At 41.1% G+C, this 24,575-nt stretch overlaps 1 protein-coding gene and 1 long non-coding RNA gene across 2 annotated transcripts in view; both read left to right on the plus strand.

The window, feature by feature from the left end:
* The first annotated feature begins 1,519 nt into the window (after positions 1-1,519).
* On the plus strand, positions 1,520-20,979 carry LOC131266256 (uncharacterized). The gene is made up of 3 exons (XR_009178365.1): positions 1,520-1,537; positions 2,659-2,672; positions 20,858-20,979. It is a non-coding gene; the product is annotated as an uncharacterized LOC131266256 (long non-coding RNA).
* Positions 20,980-21,207: 228 nt separating this feature from the next.
* The window catches only part of LOC131263643 (uncharacterized), a 31,407-nt gene continuing 28,039 nt past the window's right edge, over positions 21,208-24,575 (plus strand). Inside the window, exon 1 of the mRNA XM_058265874.1 lies at positions 21,208-22,254. Coding sequence (XP_058121857.1) covers positions 21,208-22,254 — 1,047 coding nt within the window. The remainder of the gene's footprint in view (positions 22,255-24,575) is intronic.

Consider the following 24,575-nt stretch of genomic DNA (forward strand, 5'->3'; position numbering starts at 1 on the left):
TACTCGCTTTCTCTTCACTCGATTCCATCGAATGATTCCATGTCTTAAACTGAGCGCAAACGAAGTGGAAAACCATGATTGATAAAGTGCTTGCCGGCATAAAAGGTTCTCTATGCCATCCGCGCAAACAGTGTAAAGAAATGCATTAATGGACCCTTCACACTCCCTTTTATTTTGCAGGGTCATTACAGGGACAAACATTCGGTAAAAGCGTCGGGCATTTCAACGCAATAGACCGTCTCAGTCGATGATTGTGCTTCGCCATTTTTCCAGACAGAAGGACAGCAGTGCAAAAAAGTGCTAATTTATGAGTAACCAACAGCGAGTGCCCAGCTGCGAACCATGATGAGCAAGAAAACAAAACGTGGGTGGAAAACCAGAGTAAGGAATGAATAGTCACGATTCAATGGTGCACTCATGTAGCCAACCTTACAAGTTGGGTAAATTGTAATCTCATATTGAGATCTTCTTTGCAAGGAAGTAATTTTATCATAACTATGCTATTTGTAAAACCAACGAGAGCTGGTTTGAATAGATGAAGGACGATTACTTCAAATCAAACCAAACTATATCAAAGAAAGATGTATTGTCTACTGGTTGTCTACTCATACGTTATGTTAAATCTCCTAGCGAAACTCGTATTGTTCAGCATAAATTTTGGATTTATATTCATGTAGCAATCATAAGTCTTATCAGTCAAATCTATAAGAAATCAAACTCTACAATAGACGGATCTATAGTTCAGTAAAGATGCAAGACTGGCTGACAGAAAAATTCAAATCAAGTTATCCCATCTCGCATCAATATGTATTGGTTTTGTAAATTATTACCATTCAAATATCACGGTAGACTGGTTACTGATGCTTATTGATTAAAACATCGGTCTGGGTGAGTCCCGGGGTTCATTCACATTTGCATCCACTTGCCTGCTAGAAACTTTTGACACGCGACTCCATTTGATCTGACATGAAAAGAGCAGGAAAACATACAAAAAAAACACTCACATCAGCAGACGATCCTGGTGCCGGTTTTGCGGTGACCTATTGTACGATACAAAAGAAAAAGAGAAAAGGTAAACAAAAATGCTCCACAGCGCGAGGGTTGATTGCCGTTACCAATACCAGTGCGTAAGCTTTAGCGTCTACATACAAGGACATCTGCTTCCCCTTACAAACTGTCACGACAGTCAGTTTCCCCTTATCGAAACGGAAAACAGCAACGGGGAAATAAGCATTGGAGAACTTGTACGAATAAGACTCGGCCGATGCTGTCAGTTTGCGGAAATCGGGGAAACGACGAGGACGATTGTGCCAGCATCCGACAGCACCAAGATGTGTTCGAAAAATCTCGGGTACCGTCGCCCGTAAACAACAGGCAGCCAGTTGACCAGCACGTTCAGACTCGCTCCAGTCTAGCTCCAGACATCAGCGCGGACGGTGGAGCTTTTCGCGTTAGCAGTTCTGATCTCAAGCGGTAGTTTAATGGGAAGACAAGAAATCCCTTTTAAGGACAGTTCATACTACGGCTGAGAGTGAACGTGAGTTGAAAAGAAAATAAATCGTGTACAGTTTGTGAACACTAAAGCCCACAGAAGCTCACATTGTTCAAAAGCCGAGAAAATCTCAATTCGAGACACCAATTGTGGTTTCGCTACGGGCTACTGGTGGATATTATCTTGGAAACCACAATCGTCAGTGTAAGGTAGTGAAAACATAAGAGAGCACCTGGTTCTTTCATACTCTCTCGCTTACTGTCTCGACCGTTTGGATTGTTGTGGTTAAGTCGGACGGAAATGCAAAGCTGGAAGCCGGAAATCCTCGACCGCACAATAAGCTGAAGGAAAGGGAAACTCTACAGTTTCCTTGCACAAAAAAAAAGGTTCATTTGTGTTCGAAGTGTGTACGTGCCAGTCGAAGAAAATAGAGAGAGTGTTATTTAGTGCTGGGTTCGTACAATACAATGGTACTTGTCGGTGAAATGTGTTGTCGTTGGTTGAGGTCAATGGATGTAGAGGAGCTTGAATAGAATTATAACGACTGTTGAATTCTAAAGGAAAAGATTATCCTGTAGAATTTTAACATGCCATATAGATGTAAAAAAAAGTTTAAAAATAAGACCACATGAAAATTTACCTTTCTCATAAAGATTTTGACTATACGACGCCACCTGTAGGCAATAAACTTACACATACTGGAATGTCATCGTTTCTTATTTATTACGCGAATTTCATGCACCATACTTTATTCTGGAAACCAACAAACATCTTACACACTCTCTCCCTCGGCGTATGATGATTTTCGCAATATTGACACATCTTCGATGTTTACCTTGGATCTGACGCAACGATAAAAACCAGCAAGATAGCGTAAAATATGTTTCATAGTGCGCCACAAAATTTTCGCCCTTTCGACAAACCATAAACCCAAGGTTAGCTTGTTGACTGTGAAGATTATGACGAGGGGTGGTCGATACTACCACCAGCCTTCGCTTCATACATTTCTCAGACCTCGTGGGGCGTGATGGTCCACATGATAATAATTATGAAGTGTTGACGACGATAATCTACGCTGCCTAATTGCCGTGATATAATTTCCGAATTAATTCATAAGCGCCTCGATGTCGTGAGATCGTTTTGTAGTTAAAGTTTCTTCCTCATAGTTCATCTAGCTCAAGTCCGTTACGTGGAATTATTTGCAAAGATAAGAGATGCAGACTGTACATAGTTTGATGGAAGCGACACAAAAAGTTCTTGTTTCTACTCACTACTCAACAGATCGAGTGGAACCTTACGTCAAGCGATTTAAATTTCAAACTGGCTTGTTGCTTTCTACTCATTTGTTATTATTTTTTCCGTTGTATAGCTCACTGTGATTCCGAGAAGTAAACGAACAACCAATCCAGCTTGTAAGGAAACGTACATGAAATTACAATGAATGAAGTGTTATATAGCTAATGTGCGTACCGTTCATAAGCCGGGAAAGAGCGTAAGCATAAAAATGGTGATAAGAAGCATTCCCTGCAAGGCCGCTAACGAGTTCATCCCTCACGGGAGGTAATAAAAGCAAAACGATCCCAAATCCACCCGAGTATCTGTGAGTAGCACCGTGAGCATGTGCCCGCCGAGGGTTTGCGAATCCGGTGAGATGTGAATTGTGTGGTTATAGCGAAAGAATGGTTCGCAAGTCGGGAATTTAATATCTCCCAGCTTTACGCATCGGGTCTGTTCGGTAGAGTGATGGTGAGCTGGTGGAAAAGGAAGCCGTACGGTGAAGGTTTACAGCACATAAAGTGGTGCATCTTTCAAGAAGCAAGGTGTGTCTATAGCAGTTGCGTTATGTGAAATAAAAACTACGAATGGAGAAGATAAAAACTTATCCTCGAGCTACAGGATATACTAGACGAAGATGCAACTAATTGGAAAAAACGGCATGTGCATGCAACGTAAGTGGTAAAAATATATACAAAAAATATTAACTTAAACCGAGTTAATACACACATACACAAAACCCATTAACCGGTGTGCAAGGTTGTAAAATTTGACCAGGAAGCCAATTACAGTTACATTCGTGGGCTGAAGTCCAATTCAAAATTTTCATTCCTTTTTCACTGTGATTAATTTTATAGTTTCTTTTCCAAAGCATAACATTTAAAAGTGGAGCAATGTTCTAAGCTCTAAATAAAAACATTATTTTCACAGCGGGCCATGAGCGCCGTGGCTCACCACCTCGACGGCGTGGGTTCGAATCCCAACCGAGACCGGACCCTCCCCTGTACGAGAGGACTGACTATCCACGTACAACAGGGAAACAAGTCTCGTAAGCCCTTAACGGGGCAGGCATGACCAACAAGGTCGTTACGCCAAGAAGAAGAAGATTCTCACAGCGATTTTTACTTTGAACGACAAAGCTTGTCATCTCTCCTTTTGAAACAAAAATTTTCTGTAGTACTCTAACTCAAATAATTATAAGTTAATGGGACTTCTGCGACACATCGAATTCTTTTTTGGGAATGTACTACCGATAATTTTGACCTGACAACACTGACTTACCGAAGTTCGAAAAACGGAAACCATTGGTACCAACTACGCTAAATTTAAATCACAATCTATTTTAGACATACACCATTACCATATGAACAATATTATGCTTCATAAGGTTTTCCAAGTACTGACAAACAAGTTTCGGCAAAGCATTTCATAGAACCTGGGTTCTTTGTTGATGACCAGCAGCGATCCAAAGCTCGTCGTCCATCTTCTCATGGCGTGTACCTTTCTCATCATGCTAAATGAGTGTTGGCAGATAAATTGCCTTGTTAGGGCTAGTTTCGGCCACAACCATTAAGCGTTGACCATAATGAGACCCTTCGGATTTAAACGCACCTACGTCGTACCGACCGTGTCCTTTTCCTCATAGCCTTAACAAAATGCTAAACAACATCCCCGTTCAACTACGCAAGCATGAGTCATTTATCAAGCTCCGAAGCTTCCCGATGACCGAAGCCGGTGTGGGATAGAAAAGCCACCTGACGATGCGATGAATTGGTGAAATGTATTCACGTCAGCAACGCAAAATGCGCGAAACCTTGCACGCAGAATATTTCGGAAAAACAACGGTTGACCTACGCCACCTTTCCGGTGACTGGTAGGATCATAAATTATCCCACGCAGGAAATAATCTACCGCTCATGAATACTAAAATCGAACTTTTCTTTGCCCATCAATGGTGCTAGCTTACGGTAAAGAAGTTTAAAATAACAACAAATTTTAAAAACATGTACAGAATTTTGAAACTCAGGAAAAATCACTGCCCGCTAGTAGTAATAAATACCTGTTATATCTATATCCGTTGGACTTAGTACTCATCATATTTTAGAAACACTCGGCCTTTTGCAATCTCAACTTCTGAGGTTAATTTTTAGTAAAGATTTTGTGAAGAACATTCAATTTAAAATAAAAACCTTACCTATCCAACTAGTAAACGTCTGATTGAGAACCACATGTTGTAAAGCTGGGGATAGACGGATGCAATATTTCACTGCAATGAAATAAAGTTTGACATTGCTACCAAAACTGACAGTGAATGCAATATTTCGATGCTTAACCATCTCGTTTGGATCTTTGCAATATTGCAATGAAATACGCATAGCAATATTGCAATGACTGTCATTTTAGGTAGAAATGTCAAATTTTATTTCATTGCATTGAAATATTGCATCCGTCTATCCGCAGCTTAACATACAAAAAAATCGCTTGTGTGTGCAGGTTCACACACAGCACTGCGTAAAAAACCCCAGTTTTGACGACATTAACAAGACAATCATCGTCACTAACGATAAAATACCTTGGAGAATATTTGTCAGTTTCTATCAAACAACTCATCTTCCAAGGGCACTCAAGAAAATTCTAACGCATACACACTAGATAAAACAGATGAAAGAAGTGAAAAGAGCACAAGTAGACCCAAGCAGAGCCCCCAAACACATGATACGCACGTGGTAAAAAGTTTCATTGAACTTGACTGCTTTATCATTCCCCCTCGCAGCTCAATTTTTGCCTGCTGAATTTTTCCCCGAGAATCGCATGTTTGGTTTTATTATCTTGCCAGTCGTGGGAAATTGTGTAGCGTACCTCGAATCTCCGTGTCGATACCGCGTAGGCTTACCTTGAGAAAACAAATGGCAGAAGCGAAAGAAAAATAAGCTTTTCGACGACTTTTCCAGTCTACGCCAGGGAGAAAGTTTTACCATCGCTGGCAAGGGGTTTTCCACCCCGAAACCGTTTCTACACCCATCGATGCCACCCGTAAGCGATCTGCTACGGTGTTGGTTATTAATGTCAACCATAAGTAAAATTGATAGCCATTCTTAAAACCATGTCCGTTTTCCATTCCAAAACATCGACATGGAAAATGTTTGCACCCCTCTGGAAGACAGTTGGTTCAGACATATTTTCTTGTATGCTTCGTTTTGGGGTGATTTTAATATTTGTAACATATTTGGCGTTGCAGTCTTATTTTTGACGTGTATTTGATGAAAAATAGAAAATATTACAGTTTCAATTCATACCATGAACTATTTGAAAGGCGCTATGAATATGAATATGAATATGAATAAGACACTTTGACCATCTTGTCGAGTTCATACAAGCAACAGTCTTCTTATTTCTATTCAAACTCCTCAGCATTCATTACGTAACCTTTTCAAGGGTTATGTACGGTTCTCCAAAAGGAACCCTTCAAGGCCGTAAGCCCTATCGGTTAAGCCTTCGCATAAACTGGGTCGTTGTATCTTGCAATTTTCATCCAAACAAACGGCAACCCCTTTCTATTTTCTTAGGAGTTGCAATTAAACAGCCCAATTGTAAGCTAACTGTGTGGCGTGAGCTCTAGTGAGGTGAAAGAAGAATAGATTCAGATACATCCCAAGGTTCAGCCAACAGAACAACTCTTACGAGTATTGTTCCGGTTTAATGGGAATGATCTTTCCCCCGAAGGTGAACCAAGAGCCGTACGATTGTTAATACTATGCTTTGTCTAGGTTGCTGAAGTTCGTGTTATATCTTTGAGGATATAGTTGGCAACCGAGACACTACATGGGAAAACCCAAAGAAATTGAATCAAAAAAGAATTTTTTGAGATTGGGTTCCATGCTGATGACCATTTTCGTTCGACGTAACTCACTGTCGTGTGCTGGAAGTACGTGAAATTGGTGAATATTTGTTAAAGTTACTCAAATCTCCTATCCGTTTACCATTCTCCCTTCCACAACCAAGGATTTGACGTCCGTCCAATGTGATTTACGGATTTCTAGGCGATGGATGGAGCGTTCTGTCCTCATGTATGTACATGTAACTGCACCGACGTCTACAGAACATCTTAAAACCGAACGGAAACTGATGTTCTCCGCAGAAGGTCTTTGTCTTTATGTGGGAGAATGCAGGCTCTTCGTGGAGCATTGTCCCATTCAACGACAGAATGCTTACAAACTAACGACACACAACGCTGCAGGGAAAACGATGATTCATTTCATGGAAGAAGGATGTTCACGACAAACATGATTCTTGACATAACGCTACAATCTTGCCTGCTGTAGTAACGTCCAACATTTGTATTTTATTGTGAGTATGGTATTAAGTACTTTCGTCCAAAGATTGAGGTAACATTCAAACTATCATGCAAAAATCATGGAAAAATAAAGAAATCATTATGGCCACTAAGTAATTCAATTCAATTTCTGAAACATTCATTCATACAAATTGATAAATTATCTCTATGTTGAAACAACAACTGTTAAAGCTCAATGCAAAATTATTTGAATAGCTTTTTATTTGAAAAATTATAGATTGAATGCAAAAAAAATTATGGACTACAGTACGGCAAGAAATGAACAATAATCAAATTTAAATCCCTTCAAAACCCCATCTTCGCACAACCACCATTTTATAGTTCTCTTTGGAAATGCATTAGCAAATGAAATTCTCATGCCAAACTTTTCCAAAATGTCCTCCACCCAAGGTTGGTAGTCAAAAGTTCACCAGATGTTTACCTTACCTTTAAGGAACAGAAAACCCATTACATGCCCTCGCTTCTATGGCAGAAATATTTTCTTTCCATGTGATGTTTTGAAACACGACATGTGGCCATGTCTTTCTGAATTGGATGGCAGGTAAACAATTTAAAATATCGATCTATAAATTAGAATGAATATTCATTTCGATACCAAGGGGAAGATGCTATGATTTCTCTTTCAAAGAAACTTATAACGTTTAGGATGACAGATACTATTATTTTAACATCTGACTTTTCACTATTTATCAATAGTTGATGAGCCTTTTATAAAATATTATTTTATTGTTTCAAATATTATTTTTAAATAAAGTGTATTTACAGTGATAAGTATAGCCTAACATGCTTATTTTTTATTTGATGAGAAATAGAGTTCCTCTCATAGACTGGTTTTGTCATTATCAGACTTTTGCATCATATTTCTATTCATCATCACATTGAAGGCAAACATTCATGCGTTCTGAGAACCAAGTGAAGCCCTTGGCACCACGTGGTCCAATTTGTGAACAAATATCTTCATCTTTATTACATTCTCCACTCCGCTTTCATGTCTGACGTCTTTGTTCTCGGTGGCAGAAAACGGTCAAAGGAAAGCGATCGCATACATTCATACATACTCGCATGTGTAACTTGCCACCCGTTTTTTCACGAACCAACAAAGGCTCACATGTCGCTTCACCGTTGGAGGGACGATTTTATTGAAATTTTTCCCCATCTGCATCGACCACGGGTAAAGGAAGAAAAAGGCGATGACGAAGGAGCTTTGCGATTTTTTTTCCCCCCACGGGATTCGATTCAAGTACACGTCAACAAAGATGACGCGAACGACAGCTTGGACTTTAACGAGACCGGGGCTCGCTGGTCAGCTTGGACAGCGATTTTGTCGCACATGCGTTCGAAAACCAGTTGGCAGAAGAATTGGAAATGAAATGGCACTTTTTCCCATGCCATGACGAACGAAATCGAAGCACCCAGAGGATAACATAGCAAATCCCAAACGCACCGTTCGGAGCGATCAGCATTAAAATGATGTGCCTGCTGCAAACAACAATCATGCTGAGACAGGCTAAAACAAAGAAACATTGGTATCGTTACGTAAAAGGAACCATGTCATGGCAGCTAAGATCTGCAATGCTGCATGCGCTTAAAGTGAAACGAGCACGTCTGGCAGACGAATCATCCAATAGCCCTGAAACGGGTTTGGTGCTGTAAGGTCCAGAGAGGGGATCGTTACACGAAAGCCGTCTAAGAGAAATATAAAACGTAAGGAAACAAATGTAAAAATAAAATAAAATAGAAGAAAAATGATCAAAATGCAAACGATGCAGAACGAAAATGCAAAGGACAAAAAAAGAATGATTTGAAGCCCTTGTGGTGAACGTGACGGCTTTGACTTGGATTGGAAAATAAATCACAAATGCTCGGAAGCAGCAGCAACACAAATACACACACGAGAATAATTTTATTCGACCATGCTTCTGAATGATAGTGCGGAAAATATTCGAGCAGGCAGGAAACAGTGTTTTACTTCGGCCGAATGAGCTCGAGGTATCGCTGCTTATGGCATTCCCTTACCAGCAAACCTCAAAACTACGACGGCATACAGACAAGATGTATTCTACTCAAAGCAGGATCTATCAGGATTAAAGGGGTACATGCAGGGATTGAGGTTGTACTTGCAAGGAGTTGGTGTTTGGTGAAAAATAGTCACCATGAGATTTTGCGAAACGAAAGGGATCGTTTTCAATCAATACTCGGTTTTAGCTATTTGTAGTTCAATCTATTTTCCTTGCGAAGATCAATGGTGGTAGATAAATACGTTTTAGGAAAGAAAGAAGTATTTTTCGTGCAAGCAGAGTTTATCAGACAAGCAGTAAACACAAACTATAACTTTTTCTTCTACTTCATGAGGTTACAACATACTCTCCCAGAAGAGAAAGAGATGGAGAAGAAACCAGAACCGCTCGCTTTAGTTTATTGAAAAGGAAAACTTTAAGGCCTTCCATTATAACCACATAACCATTATCTACAGTCCGAAGCCCGGTCAATTCTTTGGAATACTTTTCGCTCACAAATTGCACCCGACAAAACTTTCCGTAATTGGATAAACCGGTCCGTCTACCGGCCAGCCCACAACCTTAATCTGCCTCAATCATTTCCAGCATTCGCGTAGCTCTAGGGAAACGGTGCTACCGGAAAACTTCCTCTTCTTTCCCGAACTTAGTTCACGTGTGAGTAGTGTGCTGCACAAGATACAGTTTCTTGAAACTACGGAAGCACTAAGACGCTCCTTCGGGATGGGAAGCGAGGAGGTCGTTGACGTCAACCCTTTCGAACACACCGAAGCCTGAGGTTTGACTCCAAGATCGACTGCTTTTTGAACTATTCAACGAACCTCAGTGTGGTCTGTTGCTGCCAACCTTACTATTTTGTCAAGTGCAGAAACCCGGAACTGATGTCGTTTGCATAGGGAAGCGTAGGCTTTTAATTGAATCTAATTCCAGGGATACAAGGGAGCGCACAATGGGAGTCTCAGAGTTGGTCTCCCGAGTATTCTATGCTCGGCAGCGGGAAAAGGCCAGTATTAAAAGCAAATATTTCTTTTCTTTCAAACGCACAGCAGGGAAAAGGGAAACCGAATCGACGCCCGGGACGGACTCGAGAATGTGGGATGGTTTTTTTTTTTTTCGGGTCAAAAACTAACATAAAAGATCTTGATGGCTCGAGACGAGTGGAGCTGGCAAAGCCACAAGAAACATGGCGGATTGCTTGGCCTCGAGGGGAAACAACGAAAAAGGTTAATTTAATTTCAGAATACGTTTTCCCCATCGCTTCGCCTTTGACCGAACATCCGTTTTCCGTCAGTCATTTGCGAAGCGTTCGGATTCCAGTTTGAGGTACGTTTTTTTTCCATTCCAGGCACCGACGGCGAGAGATGTTCGTTCCCTAATTTATTTCGCCTCATAAATGTTTCGACTGCCCGTTCTTCTCGGCAGAAGAAATCTCGATTTCGGCCATTCAACAAATAGATTGAATCTGTGCTTTTAACGCACGTGCCGATGGGGGTTCGTGGGACGGTTTCCGTGTCTGAGGCTTCTCGTACTCTCGATGAAATAAGGGCACATAAAAAATGGAAAACATTGAAAAATTGCGTCCCGATTTGGGGGTTTTAGGAAAAACAAGGATTGAAAAGGCCCGAACGGTAGAAGCAGATGGAACAAAATATGTTCCTGTTCCTTTTTTGTTGTTTTGTAGCTTGTGGTTCGGTGTTAATAGATAAAGATGTTTCCGTTCGATAGTCTCATGGAAAAACCTCTCCCGTCACAGGGTGTTAGAGAAGGGCAAAAACCTCCCCATAGGGAATATTGTAGTACCGCATGCTTCCTATCTCCGTAATTTTTCAACACATTTTTTTCTTCTCTATCTTCAAAAAATTCAATTCAACTACCAACCCTGGAACCCTAAAATCCTCGTTTTCCAACTCAACGAGTCCGGTTGTCGTTTCATAGTCGAACTGTTAGAACTCCGCACGTCTCACTTTGTGTCATCGCTTGTTTTCTGCACGATTGTCGACTATCGCTTGGGAAGCACTATTGAGTTGGACAGTTTCACAGCAAAATCCTTAAAAGGATTCACGCAATGGGTGGCGTGTTCCTTTTTTCATGCACCCTCGTGTGTTATGCCCGGGAGTAAAGGGAAAATGCGTACATCTCGTAAACCATTCGCGCGGAAGCGACTTATCGGATCAAAGAATCAATTCTTGTTCGGGTTGTTTATGCTTTTGTCTGATTTTTTTTTCTCTGTCGTAAATATTTTTCACACCAGATTGTAGAACATGCTTCCCATCTAACGAATCTTTGGGACACACTTTTTTTATCTCCGTTCAACAACGTTTCAGTAACGGAAAAAGAAAAAAAAGGAAACTCGTCGATTGTGTTGGCGCACTAAAAGAACAATCGAATCACCCACGATTGAAGACCGAAAAAGGCGTCCCCGTTTTTCTCGGCTACATTAGGGAATTCGGTGTGTCACTTTTTTGTCGCTCTTCGATTTTTGGCACAGAATAGTCCTGGTTCGCTTTCGCCCGGCATAGAAATCCATTTCAAACGACACAGTAAATGGATTGTTGGAACTGACTGAGCATTCATGTAGCAAGTGAGTTTTCGAATCAATCTGCTCGGCTTTTCACGAATTCGCACATCCAACGTTTGACCGAATTTAATTGGATTGAAATTGAATCGCAGCCAACCTATAACCGGGCGTGGTAGCAAATGCTGGTTTTCAATATAGTGGCCAAATTCAAAAATAACAACAAAGATGAAATGGATATTGAATTCCCAAACATACATAAAACTCGTTTGCAACCAACTGAAAACAGTTGCCACGGAGAGGTCAAGTATTTGCATATTGATCACTAGCTGCAAACATAAACAATTAATCAACTCGCAACATATTTGCAACACGAATCATTTTTTCAAGCTTTTACCAGGACCAAGTGCACTCTTTCATTGTATGATATGTTTTTCTAAGCACATCACGCCCATGCCATTTGTTAACAAGCATCTGCTAGTGATACACGTTTCCCCAAGCGAAGAGTTTCGAACATTGTTCAATTCCCTCGGCTGATACTACTCCATTTCCTCATATCATCGGTCTACAGGGATTATTCTCTGCCCGAAAGGTGCCTCTTGCATTGTTATCAGCAACATGGCAATGTGCTTATGGATGGATGGCCAGTTGCAAACGGGATAGAGGTATAAAAACGTGATCGAAAAAGCTGAAGGAAGCATGCAACACATTGATTATCGATGGATAGTACGATAGTTGTTTAGACCAATGGCTGGAGCTATAGGTCTAATATAGTCCCTTCCAGTTATGATGTAAAAACGAAACCAACAAAATAGTACTGGTTGAAACACCATTGAGGCTCCAACTGCAAAGCTTGGGAAAAGAAATGTGGTCAAAAATTTGTTATTGATGGGTATCGATGTTTTGTCCATAAAGTTTGTTCGGTATTTTTAGGCCCATACGTTTTTCTTTTCGTTTTGTTCAACAGTAAACCGACATGAAAAACTGAGTGTCTACATTAAGACTGCGATTGGATGTTTGCGATCGGCACAACAGCATGGTCCGCAGCGGATATCCTCGTTCACCGTGCCACGAGAGCAAAGTAAACTGTATGAACACATGTAAGCAAACGAGAAAATTTCCAGGTTTACGAAACAAACTAAAAAAAACCGGACGGATAGGAGAGGAAAAGAGAGCAACGTCATAAAAAATGGCACGTTTCACTTAGGGAGGAGTTTGGCCGATGGATGAGGAAAACTTTCACAGCATAGTCAGCAAAATATGATGATTTTCCAGCCTGGGTTGGCAAGAACCGTGGAGAAGAGAAACTAAACTGGGAACGTACTTTGGATCGGCCGTAGGAAAAAGCACTTGCAAACCATGTCATGTTTAGATTAGTTTCGGTTTGTTTGTTGTTTTCTTTAGCTTGTTTCAAGTGGCACACAGGTTTCTGTACAACTAAATAAGTTGATCAAAATGTTTCATCACAATCTTATGGTGGAAACATATTTTCTGGCTTAGATCCATCTTTTCCATTTCCTTATCGTTCGTTCAACATTTTTCGCTCTTCCAATCAACATTTTGTTTTGCGTGGGAAGACCTCGAGGAGGTATTGTTTCTGTATTGATAAACAGCAGCAACCTTTTGGGATGGGTTGGTGACGCCAAACGTTGAGTTGATTCACGGAAGCTAAACTATAAACACCCCTAGAGCGATAATCATTCAATTTTCTTGAATCAATCAACCGCTCCACAAGCGTTGAGGGATGTTTGCGGGGTTAAAAATCCCTTTCGCTCGTTCGAAGCAATCCTGATTGCTTGGTGGATTTTTTCGGGCCGTGGCTGATGACCGGGAAGGTTCGATGGTAAAGCTTCCACTGCAAACCATCAGATTAGGTGAAACAAAATATTGTTTCCCAGAAGGAAGCCCATCTGCTGCGTTCAGCAACTTCACCACTGCTGGTGTTTTTGATTACTTTGCAGCTTCCCAGATGCGATGCGGAACTCTGGATCATGTAAACGTGGTATTTTCTGGAACGTATTTTATCTAGCCTAGACGCGCTATTTTTCAGCTCGTTGTGCATTTTCCGTAGTGCGAACGTAGTGTACTTCCAATTTTTCGGGTCAGTATGTATTAACAAACTTTTTCGACCAGCAAAACAACATATTAGTTTCCAACATATCCAGAAGATGAGAAGCAACAAAAAAACGCCTAAGTACTCCTAACACGTGCACAAATGTCACGTTTACTCACTGCTCACTTCGCAAAAGTTCTTTTAAAATGCTTTTTATTTTTTGTATCAAAATAGCGTAGCATAATACCCGAAGCCCATGTTTTTAAATTCTGTAGAAAATTGAAATACGAGCAGTGAATCATTATTTGGAACGTTTATTATTTTTTAAGTCCACTCTTGTCGGCACCGATTGCTATCCAGGATAAATTATTCATCACTTCACCGCACACCCTGTGTCAGCACCGGCGTCATAATTTACGCTGCATACATATTTTTTAAAATAAACTGGCCTATTTACAAAATGGCGTTGCGGAGCGCCACCGCATGTCATTATCGTTATTCAATGTACTTAACACCAAATCTGGTCATCAATCAAGCATACTTTCAACCGGCCAACAAAAGCAACATAAGCGTCAACTGTCGCAAATTGCACGTTTCGTGACTTCGTTTCAACTTAGTTTTTGTTAGTTAACTTGCTGTAGTACTTTTACAAGTGCCATAATCAAATTCAAACCCTAGCAAATGTGGTGAAGTTGTCGATATTTTCTAATATTCGTATCAGTTTATTTTTAAAACAGTTATCTTTCTTTTTTGGTTCATTTGTCATAAAACAAACTGTATTTGCTTAAAAATACTTGTTTTCATACCCAAACACGTAAAAATGGACCGATAGCGAAACAAATCGTAAAAATGTCATCAATCGTTGTTCGCCATCCATTGCAAACGGAATTTCCTTTTCCCAACCAGCGGCCATTGAACTGCGCCATCGTCAGACATCCAATGCACACCCAAAGGCACACATACAGGAACGAGGCTGCTCGTCGTGATCGGAAATTTCAATTTGTTCGATGAAAATTTATTTAGCGCAATAAAGCATAATAAAATAATCCATTAAACGGCCCACCCCCTAGCCGACGCCGTTAGTCAGACACTTTGCCTCTCCTCTTCGCAAACCGGTTTCCTTTTTGCATCCAACATCTTGTACGTCCGACGGCAACTGGCGTTCCTAATGCATCGGAACGGGATTAGAAATTGAGGGCAAATCAACCCTGGCTTCGAGCTGGTCCAAACGCTGGGTAATTTAGAACGGAAGCGATGGCAACTGGCCCATTCGAGTGTGTCTAATCTTCGATTATAAATGCGCTTTAAAATCGAATCGCAACAACTACTGGAACGTTGGACGATATATTAGTTACCGAAGTGTGGTCATGTGAAATAATTGGTGTTGGTATATGCAGCTGTGGTTCGTTTTTATAATCCCATCGGAAGACTTCTTGATCCAACCGGATAAGCAAACCATCACACAGAATGACAAATTTGCATTTGAATTGCATGGGACAATAAATTGAACATCGGAATGTGTTTCACTCGACAAAACCCAATTCATCAAAAAACTTTAACTTATACGCTTATGCTGGACCTGTGTAAGCATTAATACAACTATTTTCAAAAAGAAAAAAACAGTACTCGTTAGCTTGTTCTAGAGTTCCGTGAAAATTCCCAAGTGGCGTTCAAAGGCTTGTGGTTCATTTTACGGTTATTGAATTAGCCTGAACGAGGGCAATGGATTCGCATGTCGATGCTTCCGCAATCGCTTCCGATAGTCTCCAAAAATATTCCTTCTAGACCTATGTTCACCCGAGACGGGTGGATGAATAAATCATAAATCAATTTACATTCCGTTGGCACATCATATTACCACACATACGGTAACGATAGGCGTTTTTTTAACTTTGTACACATTTTCCATCCCCATTGTATCGATCGATTTTCTCTGGCCGACATTTTCGGCCAGGGTTCGCAGACCTTTCGGATGACCAGCGTGTTAGGAGCTTCGATCTAGTTCACACGTCTGATGTTTTCTCTTTCACTCTGGTGCTCTAGTTTTCTGCGTGCTTCTGGCGCTCCGGAGGCATGGGCTGTATTTGACATCTGTCCAGTGCCGGCAAGATTCTCATTTTGATTAATTAACCTACTTTCAATTTATTTTCGCTTGAGAACTCCGCCAGTTCCAATAATCGGTCGACTAACGAGGCATTCTCTGATTTTCGGTCTTTTTTCCTGTCTGGTTAGGTCAAAAACGATGGCATGAGTCTTCTGTGGCACTCGTTCATATGGAGTTTCACGATGTCGACATCAAAAAGCTACACCATCCATTTGAAAATGGTCACTTGAAGCGGAATAGTGTGTGTGTTTGTGATGCGGGTTCTCATTTGCGTAGCTAATTAACGAATATTCCCACTTTCTATTTTCCACCAGCATCAGCTTCTGCTTATTTGCGAGCATAAAAACCAAAAACAAAGAGTAAGGCAAAAAGCCATCGTCCTCCATTGTGGACAGTTTTACTATAACAGGGCATCTGTTGTGTATATCGATGAAAATATTCTATTTCTCGTTTTTACAATGAGAACCGCAGATAAGGAGCTTTTAAATGACAGCTGCTTCATAAAAAGCTTAACTGTACAACGTCCTCTATCCGTCTCTCTTAACCTGAGGTTTCGATTGGTGATGATAATAGACAGATGAGCTGATAATGATGATGATGGTGAGATGGTGTTTAATCTTTTCTTGGGATTAAATCAATCGGTTTGCACAAAGGCTAGTCTTATTATCAATTACCAATCGATTGTGGTGTCATGAAACAGAAATGGAAGGACATTGACCGTTTCCTAAATTTATTATGATTTACTGTTTTACTGCCTGATGGTGATTATTTAGAATTTATGTTCACAATGTTAACACGATCAGTTTTGCTATAATAAATCTTTTTTAAACTTTACATTCAAACATTTTATTGAAAATATCGTTTATCTCATTACATCATACAATTTGTTAAAAAAATGTCCTTTCTCTAAAAACATCGTTGGGAAGAAAAGTTTGTTGTGTGATAAATTATATCATCACGAATGTGCCAAATGTTATTTCCAATTTATCAAACCCATATATTTGCCGACTCGCACGCCACTGATTGCAAATCAATGACCAACGAACAATCGGTAAAAATATGACCCAATAATTGCACCGATTCCTTTTTATCACCGACGCGGAAAGTGAAGGATTCGCGGAAAGATAAATGTTTTCCTAAGTTTGGCCACGGCGCTAGGTTAGCGTGTTTTATTGCTCTTTATTCGCCGCGCCAAGGAAAACTCACACATACCACGTACAGCCGGAGGGAGAGTGTCGGTGAATGATTTGTTCACTAACCGAAGAAATCTGCTTCATCCCATTTGATCCCATTTGGCAGCGAAAATAGTCCCAATATTCGCGGAAGTAAATCACGCCGAGGTTCGGGCCGAAAAGCGCGATTTTGTGGTGCGGTTCGGATAAATTCGTTAAAACCCCGAAAGTCGTACGTTCCATTCGAGGCACGTCCGCCATACTTAACATGCCGCACCATTATTGAGGCAAAATACTATTGATTCGGCCCGGTTTCACTTGGAATCCCATGACTGCGCGCTGGCTTACGCGAGTACTGAGCCAGACGGCCGCATCGGCCTTTGCGCTGTTTCGGCATTCGAATGGTTGCAAGCTATCAGGCAGTTGAGGCATTGGGCTGTAGGGACTGATAAATCAAATTAAGGACCATGATACGCAAAGTCAGTGTTCAATCGCAGACAATGTATTTTCATTTGTAGTTTACACAGCAATCTAATTTCAAATATTCTATTAATATAAATTTGTTTACTCCTTTTTTGACAACAATATAATTTCGCCGGAGGCTTGCCGGAAAATTTTATTACAAAAGGCTATTATTTTTCCATGAAAAACTAATGCTTCGACTCAGCTAGCAACTTCAAGAGAAAATTCCTTCTAGCTCTCTTTGTACCCTGACGTTAAAATAACCTACTCCATATACCAAGCACCAGGCGTCTCCATTGAAACCGATTTGGTTGGATAACATTTCCTTCCCGTGCCCTGACTCCCTTGAAGTGCTGCTTCAATCACCTTTCATTCCATTTATTCAGCTAATGAACTCATCCAGTGATAACATTTACCGGAAAAATTATGTTTTACCATTAATTGGTAAAGCTCGAGCGTAGTTCAAACCAACGTTTCCCTCGGCCAATTGTAGCAATTTGCCCGTACTTCCGTCGGCTCTCCTGTTAGTACACTACAAAGGCCAGCGTTAATCTCACTGCCTATTGATGGCCGGAATTCCCGCCGTTACGACTTGGGGAATGAGGATACCATCCACGATGGAGGCGCCTGGTTCCTGGAAGAGGCAAAATAACACTTGAGTTGGCGGGAGCTAGAGGACGCAAAAAACCACCTTCTTCATATACGCAGATTGAGCACATGGACATCGTATTAAAGCGCTATGGGAACCGAGTTTCTGCTTGGCCGACTATTAGCCGGAAACGGATCTCGGAACTGTTCGTTAGCGTCCGTCCAACAACATCATCATCATTCTTTCCGTACTCTTAGTGGTCGGGTCTGGTGTGATCCTTGACGTGTTCGACTGAAGTCGAGTGATACGTGCTGCGAACGCTGCAGGCCCAGCATTAGCTACATAAATACATTGTCGTGGTTTTCCGACCTGCTTATCTTTTGCCCACTCGTTATACTGTCCTTCTTTATCCCCATATTCACATTCACCCATCCATCTATCGATCCATCATCCATCGTTAATACGTTCGGTATTATGGCGATTCGGTAACAACCTTAATAGGATAAACCATTTCTCCTAGCACGCTCCAAACGCCAGACATTACAATTCAAACGTACACCTGGACTGATGATGGAAAAAAAATCTCCTATTAAAAAAAAGAAATGAAACCATAAATCACTATTATACTATTTGCCCATTATCGCTCATTTAACAATGTGATATTTGCATTCGGAAAATGTGCAAACAGTTTAAAAGTCAATAACAAATTGCTATAACAAGGTTTATATTTGCTTTAAAAGATATAATACCATTGTTTCATTAAGTCAATTGACAGATCCAATTAAAACCAACAAATCCCATATTATAATAGCACCACAACAATCCGTCAAACTGACTTTGAAGCTTTTTTCATCGATGTATAATCCCTCAGGGACAGCCTTGAATGGAATGACCGTTCATGTTATAAATCACCATCACCCCATTCCTTCCCAATAAGTGTTTCATTACCAGGCAGGACTATTTTTTATCGCTGATTTAATAGCATATTAAATTCTCGATGGTGTAATTTTTAAATGAATCAATCAAATATTTGTATACTCTCGAGTACTGACCAAACTACAGGAACTTTAAACATTATACATCAGTGATTCACGTAAAAGAGATTATTTTACAGCGTTGTTAAAATGAGAAACGTTCGCAAATACGAAGAGGAAGAATAAAATATGATAACCATTGCCAAATACTTTATTACATCGAGCAAATGGATATTCTGGATTCGAATGAACTGCATCGAATTCCAAAATGTTACAAAAAAAAAACAGTTTGGTGGGGAACGAGTCAGAAAAGATCCACAATTTTCCAACTTACAACTGTTCTAAATTGACTCGTATTTGCACATATTGTTACATCACCATGTCAGGACATCAATCCTCTCTGGCTTTTCGGTATTCAGTAATAAAACATGACAAAACCACAAACGCATAAACACTCGGAATCTAAATCAGCATGTGTTCGCCACTGCACTCTCATAAGAGCATTCAATAAAACCTCTGCTTTGTTTCCTTCCATTTCTCCTGCTAGGTTTCAGCTAGAATCTTTTCACTGGCACGAATCGAACGCAAGAACATATCTTCAGAAACTTGAATATCCAGCATCCCAACGCAATCCTCAGGACTTGCGCCAATGGACAAGGCATCAGCACAAACGAAGACTGCTGCAAAAGCTACGACAGTGTGTAACAAAATGGCCAGGAAAATAAAGCACACCGAATGGCGACCGATGTTAATCAATGTAGCTCTCGGCTAATAGAGTAACGAACGAAATAGGTCACCACTACCTGGCATTCAGTGGTCCAAAACCAACGCTAGAGTATGTGATTTGGTCCGGATATTCTTGTGAAACGTAGGGAAAAAACATGTTCCAACAAAATTTTATCAGGACTAGCCCCAACACCGTTGGAAGATAACGAAAGTAATGTAGTGATACGACCAAGGATACGAGAAGAGAAAAGGATTTCTTCCCTCGCTGGTCGAGTAAGAAATGGTAGGCATCAGACCGGATCATTCGATTGGCCCAACCGGTATTGCTTGGATACTTCCTGCAGCAAATACCATACCAACGTTGGATGGGCGTTTTGGTGTGCGCATCGCAGAAGAAGAAAAGTACACCGATATACCTGTGTTTCTTTTTTCGCACTGAAAGGCCACCAACGAGGAAGTGTAGTCCGGTAAAATGAGTCCCATCGGGTGCATCGACAATTCAAGGCTACGGCACTTGCCTCGGAAACCGTTCTGGTCACGTTCCTTGATCCGTTTTCAAGGTGAATGGTTTGCCCTGTTTTTCCTCCCTCTCTTTAACAGAGAGTGTAATTTTATTTCTCGCTGCATGTGGCTGTGGTAGAAGCTTGTTACCCGTTTGGCTTTAATTTTACCTACTGAAAGCATAGCATAAGCATGCTTGTTTTTGTCCCTCCATTCGAGAGACTGAACGGCTAACAATTTGTTTCCATAGCAGGTCGCTCAGGGACGCTTTTGTCGTAAGATTTTTGTTCACGCAGGCTGTTCATTGTTAGTTTCTTTGGAGGCCAGTGAGATTTTTTCCTTTTTAATAAGTAGTATCTTGAGAGTGATTTTTCTATCCGGTGTAATTCAATTCAGTTATTTCAATATACAAGCTTCAAGTTACATAAAAAGTGGTTGTAAAGGAGCAAAAAATAAAAAAGGTGTTTATGCTGCACAAAACGAACTGAAATTAATTAAAATACAAAACTAGTTGCAAAAAAACTTGAAACACAGCAGTTTGAACCATCAAATAATTTATAAAAAGTGTGTATGAAATGTTTACTTATAAAAAGGTGCTCATTAATTGCTCTCACTTTCAACAAAGGCCACAGCATGACCTCATCACAGCACAGCGATGTTGCAAACATCCCGAACGGACCTTACCTTTGTGATGAGTGGTGTCTTGATTCTTATGCGTAAACAGTGAGTGTTTGATGTGAGACAAACAAAAGGGAAAAAAAGAATAAGACATTCAAAATGCCGCCATGACCAAAGTGTTACTTTACAAAAAAACAGGAAACATTTGTTGCACACGGCAAATGCTCGTTTTAGGATCCAGCTGGGTTCCAGGAAACGATTGAAACATATACTGTATGAGCCAAAAGAAACCGTTACATTTTATAGTTTCACCTTTGAACCGCTAGACCTTCTGTCGTCGACGCGCGGTCCCACAAAATGACCGACATCAATCGAAGCGGCAAACACCAAAAACACAATGGCAAAATCGATGCGCAATCAGCGCTATCCCCGCCGGGTCCGGTTCAACCCTCGGGGGCTGCGACCGATTATGTTCGTGTTGCCAGCAACGCTATCACAACCGGCAACGGAAGCTCCTCCAGAAGCGGCTCGTTGAAACGCAACAATAGCCATCATCAGCGGACGAAAAAACCCCAGCATGCCAATACGATCGAACGGGGCTTCGGTGGCCATGGAAGTCTGGACCGGAGCGGGAGCTCCACGAACGGCCATTACCATCTCCACCAGGTCGGAACGAGATCCGGCGCCGGTTCCGGTCTGGCGCAGGGCTGGGGCTCGAAAAATTCGACCAGCACACAGTCGACCTCGGTTGGGGGGATCGGTACGCCAACGCCGACGCCTCCCGGACCGGATGCTGGCAACACCGAGTGTGTGGGCTCGAGTACCAAACTAACGCACGGCGTAAAAACGGAAGCCACGCTCGGGGAGGATTTTAAACGCTTCCACACGCTCCGCAACAGCTACGGCGGGAAATCCAATTTAAATGTAAATAACACCGATCAGACGATAAAGACGCAGGTCCTGCTGCACCAGCAGAAGCTCCGCGAGTATAGTCGGCAGCAGCAGCAGCAGCAGCACGTGGACAACGACAGCTACTCGACCTGCTCGTCCTCGCAATCCGATTACCAGCATCCCCAGCACAGCCAGTCCCATCGCCACAAGCACCATACCCACCATCGCCAGCATCATCATCAACACCACCATCAGCACACACAGCAACAACACACTCAACAACAACAGCCGCAACCGCCTCCAAGCACCTACCCTATCTCAGCGACGGTCGCGGCGACGGCCACACTCACTCGAAGCGGCGGCGTCGGTGGTGGCTCGATATTGAAAAATGCCACCAACACCATCGGCCACGGGGAAGTCTCGGCGGGGTTCGGCGGGAACCGGAACAGCCTCCGGCGTGGCCCCGGTGGATTAAGCACTCTCTCGCTGTGCAGCTGTGATGCGGAAACGGAGGTGAGTAAGTCATTATTACCAAGCATTTCCTCTTTCCATCGCATTCCTTTTTCGTTTTCATCTGGCTTTCGCATCATTTTTCGTCCCATCCATTTTTCATGCAACGTAAAACTCCGGGTTACGAGAAGCATGAAATGACCGATATGGTTTGTTAATCACTGGCACTGACTTTTATGGTGCCTTTGTGGACTATTGTGGAAAGGGACGCCTCGACTGCCTGGAGATGATTTTTGCCCTTACGATTCCATCGAGGATGTTTGGTCGGTACATTAACCCTGGGGGTGGAAAGCTATAATACAGTTGCATGTTTCTGCACCAAAAAATTGTCTCATTATTATCGGTTGTTCAATTGAGAATCGGACCGACAATTTTTCAACAGAAAAATGAAATAGCCTTTAGTGGGCACAACAAACGTATTACTTACCAATTCGTTTAAAGGTGTAGCTTACTGGAAAAGCTGTTTCGGCTTTTTATTATTTAAATTATGCTGACTATTGATATATTATCCAAGAAAAGTAGATATCGTGTAAATATGAATGATCATTTTGATGTTACTTCTACTCAATTAAAGTTTATATACAAAAACACCTAGTTCATGGTTTGTTTTCATACCATCTTTGATAATGGTTTGTAAAGATATTTTAAAGTTTTATTTGGTGTCTTTAATTTTGAAAAGAGAAATGTAATCCTGAGTTTAAGAACTCTGTAAATGTGTGTAAGTTGCCAAAACAAATCCAATCAAAATTTCTCTGCAATGATATTTATTTTTTTTTCGTATTTGTTATAATAAATCTTAGCTTATTGGAAAAATTCCTGCTCTCATAAAGGAATTTCGGTTTTTGTAAGCAAGGTGCTATTCATGCCACATGCCACGAGGCTTTCTAAACTTAGGAATGTTGTAGGCGGTCAAAGCTGAAATACCATCAAAATTGGCCCAAACAACAAAGTCGATAACAGCTCGTCGGTATTATCGTTTCTTCTTCAAAGACATCACCGAAATGTCTTCACTTTCTGGCCCCCGCTAAGTGCGATAAATGACCTTACGGCCAACCGCGGGTGGTGACATAACCTGCTGACTTCGCGACCCCCACCCCCCAAACTTCAGGCCAAGCCAACGGTGCTGGAAGTTTGTAATTAATTTTCTTAATCACATTATCATCATGGTTTGCCCCCTACTGTGTACTTTTCGGCGTAGCCAGTGGCGTAATGTAACGTCGATACTTGAGCCACCCGAGGCAATCGTTACAAAAACACCACCGATACCGACAACCGTCGTTCCCCCGTAGAAGTTTAGACATCCTGAAAAAAAAGACCCATCCAACCTACGGACCATCTCGAGCCTTCCGAGTGGTGTCTTGGAGGGTAGTCTTGTAGAAAAGGGACGAAAAAAGAGAGAGTCAAATAGAATAAGCTGGATTAAAGGCCGGATCTTATCGCAGGGATTCAAATTGCGAATTCCATTTTCACACCAAACGATCGTTTGGAGCTTTTCGTTTTTCTAACGGTAAAATCAGCTAGATTGCAGATGCGGGTATTTTATTCATGTCTTTTTTTCAAATGAAGTGGAACGGCCGCGTTGGATCTGTTTCCAAAATGAACTTTGCCCCCAGTAATGATAATGCTTTTATTACCGACGGTATTGGCTCTGCAGTGGCGTTCTTCGGTTCTAGGTGTCAGCAAAGTTCAATAAATTGATGTTGTTTGTATGTATGCTTTTATTATGAGTTTGAAGGCACTGAAAATATAAATTAAAAATAAGAACCCTTATGGAATACAGATTTGCTTTCGTAGACATTACATATTGGAAGTTTCTGTGATAAATATTATAAACATTTGACATTTTCGAATTTTGTTTCAAAACAAAAACAACTTTTATACAAAAAGAATTTTCAAAACAATGAAACAGCTTAATCCACGGTAGGCATGGTAAGGAATCATCCCTATTTTACATCATACCAGCTAGCATTGTACTCAGGAATTGAACCAAATATGTAAATGCAGGTGATTCTCTGAAATTTATTTTACCACCTTGAGGTACTTCTGTAGAAACGTCCCACACAACACATATGCATGTAAATCGAATATCAACTTGAAATAATCGTACTTCTATGCAATATGATTGAATCGTAAATGATGCTAAAATAATGCCTATACGTACAAAAGTGGAGGCGCTAACCGTACATTGTTCAAAATGTATACGTTTAGTCGTATATTTTCTAAGTCGGCAACATATACGACTTACGATCTACATCAGCCGTACATTGTTCGTATATCTATACGTATGCATAAAGAAAATCGTATTACATTCTTAATCGGCATCA

This window comes from Anopheles coustani, chromosome 2, assembly GCF_943734705.1.
Source record: "Anopheles coustani chromosome 2, idAnoCousDA_361_x.2, whole genome shotgun sequence".
Taxonomy (NCBI): Eukaryota; Metazoa; Arthropoda; class Insecta; order Diptera; family Culicidae; genus Anopheles; species Anopheles coustani.